The sequence below is a fragment of the Talpa occidentalis genome, unplaced genomic scaffold (assembly GCF_014898055.3).
Source record: "Talpa occidentalis isolate TD23 unplaced genomic scaffold, MPIMG_talOcc4v2.1 talOcc4.4, whole genome shotgun sequence".
NCBI classification, from domain to species: domain Eukaryota; kingdom Metazoa; phylum Chordata; class Mammalia; order Eulipotyphla; family Talpidae; genus Talpa; species Talpa occidentalis.
In genome coordinates, this window is record NW_023604295.1 from 87,502,009 (window position 1) to 87,515,551 (window position 13,543).

General features: G+C 37.1%; 1 protein-coding gene across 2 annotated transcripts in view; it reads right to left on the minus strand.

Moving 5' to 3' along the window:
• Positions 1-13,543, minus strand: part of RNF13 (ring finger protein 13) — a 138,788-nt gene that overhangs the window by 106,847 nt on the left and 18,398 nt on the right. For both annotated transcript variants that reach the window (XM_037525814.2, XM_054700737.1), the window contains exon 3: positions 8,369-8,449. In XM_037525814.2, coding sequence (XP_037381711.1) covers positions 8,369-8,449 — 81 coding nt within the window. The remainder of the gene's footprint in view (positions 1-8,368; positions 8,450-13,543) is intronic.

Below are 13,543 nucleotides of genomic sequence, written 5' to 3' on the forward strand. Positions count from 1 at the left end.
AAGGCCCAGCATGCCCCAGTCTGGGCAGTCCAGGGCCTAGCCATTCACCGTGGGCCCCAACCACACCCAGGAAGTACATACCACTTAGCCCTCAAACACAAGCACCTTGGGAGCAGACATGCACCCAAGACTACACAATGCAGGGCCTTATGATGGAGCCTCAGCAACCCTCATAGTATGCACCCCTGACACCAGACCCAGCCACCAGCACCTGGGGAGAAGATGCACACCCCAGTCAGGGCTGTGAAGGACTTGGACCCTTGTCTCAAGCTCCCAGATGCACCCAGAAATTACATCCTACACAGCATTCATCATCCCGGCCTTGAGAGCAGACACACACCCAGCTTTGGTGGGGCAGGGCCTTGTTCTACATCAAGGGTTCTCAGATGCCTACAGGTAAGCAACCCTGACTCCAAGTCCTACTATCAGTGCCTTGGGAACAGACACATGCCCAACACAGTCTGGGATGGGCAGAGCCAAGCCATTCACCTTGGGCCCCAAGGCACACCTGAAAAGTACATCCTACTCAGTGCACAGGCACCTGAGTGGCTGGCGATTCAGCTTGGGCCACACAGGGCTTTGGACAACATCAAGAATCTTCAGCAACCCTCCACCATTCTGACAAAGAAAACTACCTGAGTATAACGAGGTCCTAGTGACTCACTCTCTTAAACCAGCAACCTGAAGCTGTCCCAGCTCCTAGAAATGCTTCAGGAAGCACTAACACCAACTCAGACCCATCATCACATAAACACCCAGAACAGTGGGGAGAAGGAATCACATAAAATGAGAACCCCAACTACAGCAGAACAAATCCAAAGAATACAATGGGGAGAAAGGAAAAGGCAAATACCTAAGCAAGTCCTCATTGGAATTTACCATGAGAAAAAACAAAATCACAGAACCAAACCAAAAAGACATGGAAGAGCTTTTATACCTATCACACATAGAATTTGAACTGGCTATAATAAAATTAAAGAACTGGAACAATATAAAGAAAAGAAAATGAATCCTATAAGAAACACAATCAACAAAAGCTGATCAAAATTGAGACTTAAAACAAGAAAATGTTTCATAAGGCAGAAAAATTAAGGAGAAAGCCATGGAAGTAGAATAAATCAAATGAAAGAATGAATCAGTAGTCTCAATGATGAAAAAGAGGTAAGAAGATACAAAAGTAAAGAAACAAAGGAAAATGAAGAAATACTCTGAGAATTATCTAATACCATGAGGAAAGGAAATATGAGAGTCACAGGAATCCTAGAAGGAAAAGAGAGAGAGAGAAGATAGCTGAAAAGCAATTCAAAGAAATATTGGAACATCCCAAAGTCGATAAAGGAACTGAACATAGAAATACAAGGAACAAGAATACTAAGCTACCTAGATAAAAGGAAAACTACAGCAAGACATATAATAGGAAAACCTCCAAGAGTCCAAGACAAAGAAAAAATGAAGCTGATGAGGGGAGGAAATAGATAATCTAAAAAGGAATACCAATTAAGATAACATTGGACTTCTCTGAAGACAACTACAGGCAAGAAGAAAATGGAGTGAAACATCCAAGGGAAAAAAAAAATGCCAGCAAAGAATATTTTATTCAACAAAGCTTTCCTTTCTGTATGAGAGAGAAATACATTCTGAAAAAAAAAAGAAAATCGAGGTAGTCTGCATCTAAAAAGAGCCCCCTCCAAGAAATACTAAGACAAGTTTCAGAATTTATACCAAAGAGGAGAACAAACACAAAGCACTGAATAAGGAATTAAGGAATCACAAAACTCGGGACAAATAATCACTCTAAACATCAGTGGACTGAATTCACCAATAATAAGACACACAGCATCTAGCTGGATTAGGAAACATAATCCAAGCTATTACTGCCTCCAGAAAAAATACTGAAGTACGAAGAATAAACACAGACTTAGATAAACATAGAGATGGAAGAACATATGAAGGATAAACATAGAGATGGAAAACAATCCTGCAAGTAATGGCACCCAAAGGAAGGCAGGAAGAGCCATATTTACAGAGACATACATACATACAAACATACATACAGAGAAAATAGACTTCCAGCTAATAAAGGTAAGAAAAGACAGGGATGGGCAATATATAATGATCAAAGGAATAATACAACAGGAAGACATAACAGTCATCAATATATACTCACCAAACAAAGGAGCAACAAAATACATCAGACAAGTACTATCAAATCTGAAAACAGACATTGGAGAAAATACATATGCGGTTGGAGACTTCAAAACCCCCACTCACACCAATGGACAGATCAACAAGACATAAAATAACATCAAATATCTTCTCTGACCTTAAAGGTACTAAACTAAACAAGGAAACACTTTAATATATGGAAACTGAAAAATACACAACTAAATACACTACTAAATACACTACTAAACCACCAAGGAAGAAATTAAAAAAGGGCCTTCCTGGTGGCGCAAGGGGCTAAGTGTGACACTATGAAGCTATCCACAGTCACTGCAGCACAAGTTTGATCCCTGGTCAGGGAGCTGACCCACATGGTGTGCAGACCTCTCCTGGCACCCGCTGCTCCTCTCAGCAGTGTATTTCAGTCAATCCACCTGTTCTGTTCCCTACTCTGTCTCTGGTGAATCCTCTCACCCCCCTTACCTCTGGCCTCCACCCCAATTCTTGCACACATAAATAAATAAATCTTAACAAAAAATAAAACAAAAACCTTTGAAATGTGACTATAGAATTAAGGCTACCACATGGGAAGGGTTTGGTTGGGGAGCAAAGTGTGGATGGGACCCATTGGACCTATGGTGGAGGACTCTTTGTGCCTTGGTGGTGGGTGTGGTATGGTAACATACATCTGAAAAGGTGTGAATCTATACCTCTGAATTGCACAATGTGTTGTATATAAACTTTGCCTAGATAAAAAAATAATAAAACAATTAAAAATAAATGAATGGATAAATATTCATCACTATAATCTTTTAATTGAAAGCCATTATTATTTTCATATTTGTCTTCACACATGATATGTATATATTATATTAATTTTTATGGTGAGCATATGCTATTTTACAATCAGAAAAATATCTTTTCATGAGCAGAGGAATAAAAAAATTATTTTTATCATAACAAACTGTAAAAACCAGCAAGACTCTTAACAAAACTACTAAATGAACGAACAACTAAGATGCCCAGTAATGCAGCAGGGAAATGAAGGTAATGTGCAGATGTATGAGATTAGATACCTAAGCTTCCTTTGACCTCCAAGATGGTAGGAAACTAAAGAAAACAGTAGGAGTGGATCCAAAGGATGGTCTAAGAGACTAGGGGTCAAATTCTGGAACAAAGGAAAAGAACCAAGGTTATAATTTCAGAATTCCACATAAGATAGGGGGGACATATTATTCGCCAATGTACTGACTCAGGCTCTGCCCTCCTTACTCTCTCTCTCCTTACTTCTACACGTCTCTAAATGATAATTTGTCATGATGAAACAAATTAATTATTTTCTACATCTAATGAAATGCTTTATTCCCAGGTTCAGTTAAAATATGAACAATCACCTTTGAAATTCACAGAAAAGGATTATTTTAGAAACTCAAAACTCACTGAAGCACTCTTTTCAAACATTTGAAACTTTGTACAGTTGAAAACATCTTTAAAGTTTGGAATTCCCATCTAATGCACAACTAGGTAATGTTAATCTTTACTTTGATGGTTTTATTTCCTTACCCTTTGAAAAGGGAACTCTGACCTTTGTTTTAGTTTAAAACTGGAAGGTGGTATTTAAAAAGTTAATAATTTCTAAAAGTTGAGGAAATCAAGCACATTCAGCATTAACCTACTAAGAAAGCAAAGGCAATATCACAAATAAGGTATCCAAACAACCAAATTTCATTGAATTATTTGCATTTCTTTTACTAGGGAAAAATAATGTCTCCTCTAATCTCAAGCCTTTATACTCAACAAAATTATTACCTATGAAAATTTTGAAAAACTAATAAATTATTTTTTGAAAGAATAAGTCTAGTTTGCAGAAAACTAACAGGTGATTATATAAGACACTAATTTTAAAATGATGAGGAAAAATAAATCACATATCAAATAAGGAAAATCCTTTATTCCTTTGTTCTAGATATTAGGAATCATAGTCAAGGACAAATCTGAATCCCATGGCCTTCATCCTCTCCATCATCTTCCTCAACATTACAAAGAATATACACTAAGTGCCAGACTACAAAAATACTATATACAAGTATCATGATAAATCTAGCCCAAAAGAGGCTTTGCTGAAAATAAGAGATGCCATCAAAAGGTATACTCAGGAAATCTGATGCTAGGCTTCGACCCAGGCTTCTTTATCAGATATACAGCTTGCTTTCAATTTTTTAGCAATCATCATTGCCTCATTTACTTAAAAGCAATTTCTTAAAAGTATAGAAAAAAAAATCTTAATTCTCCTGAGAATCCCTCAATGTGTAATTAAATTCTAATCATATTAATAACCAAAAGTCTAGCAAGAGACCATGCTAACATTACAAATGTGACCTTGACTATTCACTGATACATTAATAGGTTATCCATTTGATATTAAAAAAAGTAAAAACAGAGTCCTATCTTATACTATATAATAAGATCATTAAGTGTCAATAATAGACTTCCTGGAGTCAGAGACAACAAAAACAAACATTTTTGGAGGAAAATATTTTAAGACTGTAGGATAGGAAAGGATTACTTAAGACATAGAAAAGGCAAGAAAACAAAAACGGTGTCCATGTTACATTTTAAGCATAGGTATAAGCATAGGTGTAAAGGCAACAAATTTAAAAACCAAGCACAAAGGAGAACATATTTGTAAGGCAATATAACTAAAGATTTAGTGTCTAGATTCCTACAAATCAATATTTTTAAAAATCAACAAATCAATATGAAAAAAAGAGACAATTCAAACAAGAAAACGGATTAGCCAGGAATTCTATAAAAAGATACTCTATCCCACTAATAATACAAGAAATGCCAAATAAATGCATTAAGATACCACTTCATATTCATCAATACCTTAAGTGTGTGACCAAACAGCAACATTTCCAACACCAAAGACTATGTTTAACTAAATAAACAAAATTGAAAGATGAAAGACAAACTGGGAAAAATGATCTGAAGCCTGTGTAGCAACAATAGATTGATACTTTCAATATACATAAAATTTTTACAAATCAATTAAGGATAGACACCTTCATTTAAAATGGGCAAAAAAGGGCCTCCCCAGTGGTGCAGCGGATTGAGCGCAGCTCTGTGAAGCTGTCCACAGCCTCTGTAGTGCCGGTTCCATTCCCCGCCAGCTAGGGAGATTCCCACATGGCAAGGTGGGCCCCTCCTCTCTCGCCCGCTGCTCCCCTCAGCAGTGTACTTCTGTCCGTCTGCCTGTTCTGCTCCCTGCTCTGTCTCTGGTGAATTCTCTCAACCTCCCACGCCTCTGACCTGTACCCCAGTGCTTATATAAATAAATAAATCTTTAAAAAAAAGAAAAATAAAAATGGGGAAAGAGCATTAATAAGCAATTCTCCAACTACAAAGCCATAATCATAAAAACTGCATGGTATTGGAACAAGAACAGACATACAGACCAATGGAATCGAATAGAAAATCCAGAAATAAACCCACAGATTTATGGTCAACTAATCTTTGACAAAGGAGCAAAGACTATGCATTGGAGCAAAGAAAGTTTGTTCAATAAATGGTGCTGGGAAAACTGGGTCGCTACATGCAAAAGAATGAAGCTTGACCACTACCTCACACCATACACAAAAAATCAACTCAAAATGGATTAAAGAACTAGACATAAGACCTGAAACCATAAAATACATAGAAGGAAATATAGGCGAAACACTATGTGATTTGCACATCAAAGACATCTTTACAGACACATCACCCAAAGCAGTGATAGTGAAGGCAAAGATAAACAGCTGGGACTACATCAAATTAAAGAGCTCTGAACAGCAAAAGAGACAATAACAAAAACTAAGAGAAACCCCACCGACTGGGAGAACATTTTTGCACACAACACTAATGATAAAGGACTGATCACAAAAATCTGCAAAGAGCTGATGAGACTCAACAAAAACAAAGAAAATAATCCAGTCAAAAAATGGGCAGAAGAGCTAAAAAGAAACTTCTCTGAAGAGGAAATGCAAATGGCCAACAGGCATATGAAAAAATGTTCAACATCACTTGTAATCAGGGAAATGAAAATCAAAACTACCATGAGATACCATCTTACACCAGTGAGAATGGCACATATTAAAAAAACTAGCAACAACAAATGTTGGTGAGGGTGTGGAGAAAAAGGAACTCTCCTGCACTGTTGGTGGGAGTGCAAACTGGTCCAACCACTATGGAGAGCTGTGTGGAGATTTCTGGACCTACTAAACATAGAGTTCCATATGATCCAGCAATTCCACTCCTAGGTATTTACCCAAAGGACACAGAAACATCAATTCCAAAGAATACCTGCACCCCTATGTTTATAGCAGCACTATTTACAATAGCTAAGCTTTGGAAACAGCCCAAATGCCCAAAAATAGATGACTGGATCAAGAAGATGTGGTACATATATACCATGGAATATTACTCAGCATTCAAAAAAGATAAACACATGCAATTTGCAGCAACATGGATGGCGCTGGAAGGGATCATGCTCAGCGAAATAAGCCAAAAAGAAAAAGAAAAATACCGGATGGTCTCACTCATAGCAGGAATCTAGAAAACTTAAATAAGGGACCAGGAAAATGAATAACTATAAGAAAGTAAAAATCAAAATCAACAAAAAACTATGAACCAGAGACACTTTTTGGGGGGTGGGGGCGGGAGGGGAGGGATTGGGGTCAGAATGGGGGGGTTGCAATTGTATGGGGAATATAAAAATAAAATTTATTATTTAAAAATAAAATAAAATAAGCAATTCTCTCTCCCCTCCCCCTTTTTACCCTGCTACTTCCCTCCTCTCTCTCTCTCTGTAAAATGTTTTATCTCACTAAGTATTTATCTCACTAAGTATTTTTATCAATTAACAAATATTTGATAATGTCTAGCATTGAAGAGGGTTTAGGGAAAAGGATAGTCTCAGACACTACTGGTAAAATTCTAACTTAATCTGGGCCTCCCCGGTGGCGCAGCGGTTGAGCGCTGGGTTGCGAAGCTGCCCGCAGCCTCTGCAGTGCTGGTTCGATCCCCAGCTACTCCCCGGCCACCGGAGGAGGGTCCCACATGGCGCGCAGACCTCTCCTGCCGCCCACTGCTCCCCTCAGCAGTGTACTTCGGTCCTTCTGCCTGCTCTGCTCCCCGCTCTGGCTCTGGTGAATTCCCTCACACTCCTGCGCTTCTGACTGTACCCAGTGCTTGTATAAATAAATAAATAAATCTTTAAAAAAAAGTCTGTAACCCCAATTTCTTAAAAAAAAAAAAAATTCTAACTTAATCCAAACTTTCAATGACAAACTGGAATATACAACAAAATTTTAAATATGGGTGCCATAAACAAATTCTTTATTTTGGAAATGAATCTTATGAAAATGATAAATACACAAGGATAAAGATATTTATTGTAGTACTGAATATAGTAACAAAAACTGGACAACCTAGATATCCACTATGAAAAATAAAACAAATCAATGTTCAAAAACTCGTATTTTTTAAATATTTATTTATTTATGCATACAAGAACTGGGGTATAGGCTACAGGTATGTGGAGTGGGGGGGGGGGTTGAGAAGATCCACCAGAGACAGAGCAGAGAACAGAACAGGCAGACTGACTGAAATACACTGCTGAGGAAAGCAGTAGGCGAGACAGGGGAGGTCTGCTGTGCCATGTGCATAGTTCCCTGGCCGGTGATCGACTTTATGCTGCAGTGGCTGCAAACAGCCTCACAGGTTGCATCTTAACCCTTTGCACCACCAGGGAGCAAAAATTCATATTTTTTGATATTGCAAAATCATGCCGTTGCAAATAAAAATTTATCTTTTTCTATTAGCATGAAGCATGTTCTAGATATACAATTAAGTGAAAAAGGCAGGTAAGTAGCATTTTTCTGAATTAAATACTGGTCCATTATAAATAAATGAATATTTACATAGGTAAGTAAATACTTACATAGCCACATATTTCTACACACAGAGAGCACACATTTTAGAAAATAGGTCTGAAATATTATATTATCAGTGGCTAGTTCAGAGTAGTAATTTGAACCCTTTATAAATGGATGTACAGGTTTTATAATAATAAATGTAAGCAATATTTTCATTCTTTAAAAAAAGATCAATAAAAATCACCTTATTAAATATCTCATGCTTTTAACATACAGCATTATTTTCTTACCTTTAAACCTTCAGCTGGAAGTCTATAACCAAATCTTGCTGGAAGGTCATCAAATGTCTGAGTTACATTTTCATGACTATACTAAATATAAAATTAAAAACAAGGAAGTTACAATCAATTGTCACACAAGACTTAAAACAAGTTTTATTAAACTGTTTAAATCATTTTTCCACAATTCTGATTTACTTTCAGAGTTTATTACAATAAAATTTATAAATGTACATTCATGAAAATACTAAGTAATATAAACAATTTACTACACGTCAACTGGTAAAACTGGACTCTAATTTCGTGCAATAGTTATTATAGAGAAGCAGTAATTCTGTAATATTAAATCGCCTACTAAGAAGAGTTTTTCCTGCAGTCATTCCTTAACAAAAATTTTTCTACACAAAGCCTATATGGAATTTGCTTTGGGACATTCTTTTCCCCTAACAATTTGGGACATCCTTTTCCCCTAACACGACGACCTGGAAACCCAAAGTCACTCTCAGAGCTGGCGGGACGCTGCGAGCTGGTGGAGAGCCAAAATGGGGGATCCCCAAAGCCCACGTGTCTGCCTTTTGTATCCACCTAGCTGCTTAACCCCACCCTCAGGTCCCAGCCACCTTCCCTTTGGTGGTGATGGGATTTGGAGTTCCGAGTGTCTTTGGCTTTGACCTGGGGTGGGGGTGGAGTCCACAAAGCCTATATGGAATTTGCTTTGGGACATCCTTTTCCCCCTAACAGCTGAGATCATGGCATTTGATACTGTAGGTCAGTGACACCAGCTTCCAGTGTTTTATTCATCTTCTGTCCCAGTGTCTGCAGTACTTGTGTTCCATTTTATTATCTGTGCATTATAAAGATCTGATTTAATAGAAGAGATTTATAGGATTTCTGGCTCATGAAAGATGTCTTTTCCCCAAGAGAAAAAGGAACACTGTGTCTCATTTTTAAGACACCCTCACTCTTTACATAATCTGAACATTTTTACTAGGACTGAACAATGAAGGACTAAACTCAATGAAATACATACACACAGAGAGTTGATGGTATTCAAACTCTTTAACAACTTTCCACTCCCTTATTGATACCTATGCTACAATATTAATATCAGTTCTCTACAAAAATTGAACAAAAGAAACTTCTCTGAAGAAGAAATGCAAATGGCCAACAGGCATATGAAAAAATGTTCAACATCACTTGTAATCAGGGAAATGCAAATCAAAACTACCATGAGATACCATCTTACACCAGTGAGAATGGCACATATTAAAAAAACTAGCAACAACAAATGTTGGCGAGGGTGTGGAGAAAAAGGAACTCTCTATACTGCTGGTGGGAGTGCAAACTGGTCCAACCACTATGGAGAGCTGTGTGGAGATTCCTCAACCTACTAAAGACAGAGCTTCCATATGATCCAGCAATTCCACTCCTGGGTATTTACCCAAAGGATACAGAAACATCAATTCCAAAGAGCACCTGCACCCCTATGTTTATAGCAGCACTATTTACAATAGCTAAGCTCTGGAAACAACCCAAATGCCCAAAAATAGATGACTGGATCAAGAAGATGTGGTACATATACATAATGGACTATTACTCAGCAATCAAAAAAGATAAACACATGCAGTTTGTAGCAACGTGGATGGAGCTGGACAGGATCATATTTAGCGAAATAAGCCAGAAAAAAAAAGAAAAATACCGGATGGTCTCACTCATAGCAGGAATTTAGAAAACCTGAATAAGAGACCAGGAAAAAGACTAATCAATACAAAGTAAAAATCAAAATCAGCAAGAAACTATAAACCAGAGACACACAATGGGGGGTTGGGGAAGAGGGTGGGGAAAGGAAGGCCTAGAGTCAAAATATGGGGGAGGGGGTGCAATTGTATGGGGAATATAACCAAAATGAAAATGCATACATTGTGCAAAGATGAAAAAAGATGTAAGAATTATATAAAATAAAATATTTAAATAAAAAAGGTCTTTTCCTTAGCAAATTCTCTTTGCAAGCAGTCTTAACGGAAGTTTTATTTTAATATAGAAATAAATAAATATCTAAAAATTATTGAGCATTTATGACACTTGACAGGTATTTAATCCTTACTAGAACCTTATAAAGTAAGTCTCTATCATTCTCATTTTGTAGATTGGCCACAGAATGCTGGAAATAATTTGCTCTAGTAATTTAGAGAAAAAAGAATTCTATCCAGGCAGTCTAGGCCTAGAACCCTGACTTGTAACCCACTGCCTTACACTAACTTTCATACAGTCTTACTTTCATAATAAGTGAACTGAGAGTTAAAAGGTATTAAGTACTTTGTCCAAGGTCATGGAACCACAGAATGGTAGAACTTCAGTTCAACTCAGATTGTAACTGCATTTCTAGAGTTCCGTATTGCTATACTATAATGCAATCCATTCACACCTCCACCAACTGGCTAATTCTCTTATTCTCTTCTACTTATCCCACTGACCCTCACAACCACATAACAAGCACTCATTTCTCTCTGAAAAATCCAGACAACAGAATCAAGAGATAGATTGGAAGTAAACCAAAATTGAGTTCTTTGACTTCCTCTGAAAGTATATAAAATGGATACTACTTCTAAGTAAAATCATGGAAGTAATAGTACTAAAATACTAGAATCAGAATATTCAACACTGATTTGGTTACTGATCTGCCAATTATAAAGTTTCATATTTCTCTATATAAATGCACATAATTAATAATTGTACACTTCCTTTTGGATCACAGGGAAGAAAAACAAGTTGAGATGAAAAATACTGCTAAGATAAATAATAAACTAAAGTATGAGGAATAAATACTAGGAAATATGAAAGAAAATATGAAAGAACTAAATAACCAAAGAAAAGTAAACGTTTACTGAGTTCCTACTGCATAACTGACACTATGCACCAGAAATAAAGTTTATTAAGACAAAGTCCTGCCTTCCAGGTGCTCAAGATCTCAGGGGCTTACTGACTAGTCAGCAACACACTATATAGTAGCATCTCATCAGCTTTTGAGTACTCACGCACTAGCTGGACGAATACTGATGTCAGGGAATTAAGTCAAGAGGGAGAATTCAGCTACCAAAATAAAATCATCTGGTGTATAAATAACATGATTTAAACTGACTTTGTCTTTTGAAAAGCAACATCCTAATATTTGTCCAAAATGAAACAAGAATCAATCTAATGTCCAACTTAAAAATATATTACTACAAACTCAGATTTCAGGGATGTTTGTATTCAGTTAAAAGGAAGAACTAATATTTTCTACTTCTTGACTCACTTCCTTTGAACAGCTATGTTACCACATCTAGTTCCTCTACTCAATATTTAGTTCCTTTTACAACTGGTCTTACAACTTGCCTTCCCAATCTCCCTCCCCCACTCCATCCCCACAGCTATTTCTGTATTCAGCCTTCTATCTTTTAGTTCAGCATAAAGACTAGATTTAAGAAGTGTCCAAGTTGATGGTTCTTTTACTACATAGCATCAACATACATTCCACATTTAATCTATCTGAAGCACACAGTTGGCAAGGACTGGTTGTTTTTCTGAATCTAACATATTGTTTGGTCTCTACATTAAAAAATATACCTTGGGCAATCTAATACACTGCTCCATAAGTAGAGGATGGTGAGAATAACTACAATGAAAATTAAAAAGATAGGGCCTCCCCTGGAGGTGGATGAGCACCATGCTGTGAAGCTGCCCGCAGCCTCGGCAGTGCCAGTTAGATCCCGGCCGGCCAGTGAGGGTCCCACATGGCACTGCAGACCTCTCCTGACTTGCCCACTGCTCCCCTCAGCAGTGTATTTCATCAGTCTGCCTGTTCTGTTCCCCGCTCTGTCTCTGGTGAATCCTCTCACTCTCCCGCGCATCTGGCCTATACCCTGGTTCTTGTATAAATAAATAAATAAACCTTTAAAAAAATTAAAAAGATAAACAAAAAATTTACTATGTGTCAGATACTATTCAAAGCACTTTATCTAACCATCACTACAACACTCTGGTTTACAAAGAAAGAAAATGAGTCATTTATAGTGGCTAAGTAATTTGATCAGAATCAGACAGCTGGCTTAGTTCCCAGAGTAGTTCACTGAAAATCACTGAACCCATCACAGATCTGAACTACAGAACAAGAATATATTTCAGGTAAAAAAGAAAGAAGGAACACAGAGCGTACCAGATGTGAGAAGCAAGAGAGAAAAGAGAGGAAAGGGAAAAAGAGACTGGAAGAAATCAAAGGACAAAAGGAAAACTTTACTCCCTGCTCAGCACATAAATCCTCTACCTCATTTTAAAAGTCATCCCAACAATATTTCAAGGTCTTTGGGGACAAATTTAGAAAAGAAAGTAGAATAGCAATGGACTCTTAATCCTTAAAGATTCTACTTTCACTCCATCTCAAAAAGAGCCAGCTTATTTTAGGAAAAAACTCATCAACCAATTCCTTACTAGAGAGAGTAGGAAGAGAGAGAAGTCCCATAAGGATTAGAGTCGTTGTGCTTTCAAAAGCACAGAAACCAGCCTTGCGCTATCAAGTTCTATAATAATCCTAGACTCTTCCACATATGCTCCAGAACGCAGAAGCATGCCTAAGAACCACATCAAGTTTTGATCAGCAATGAGTCTGGCCCTTCTATTTAATCACCTAATATCATTAAGCAAATCACTTACATCCAGATAGCAAGTGATACATCCTTAGCAGAGTACTTACAGGTGTATGTGCACACACACAGAGTTAATTCTTCTGTTTCTAGTTTCATGGAAATGATTAATAACAAATATATACACATTCCAGTAGGACAGTAAAATAGTAGCCTAGAAAGGCCTATGAAGATTTTGAGAAGCAATCGTTTCTAAAAAATTTTCTATCATCAAACACAAGATTATCGTCTTCTCTTCTGACATAAACATTAATCTTAGGTTAAAATTTTCTATAGACATCTTCAACAATTTCTTTAAAGTATCATTATCAAAGTTGTTACAGATATACTAATTATCAAGAAAAACAATTAAGACTGTACATAAAATACCCAGCATGTGAATACATGTTTGCATGTACGCTCCTGAGAGCAGACACATTCTCAAGGGCAATATTTATCTGGCACTTATTGTGCATGAAATCTTATGCCAGATATTGAGCAATAAAAGGTGAGAAAGGTCCCCTACTTT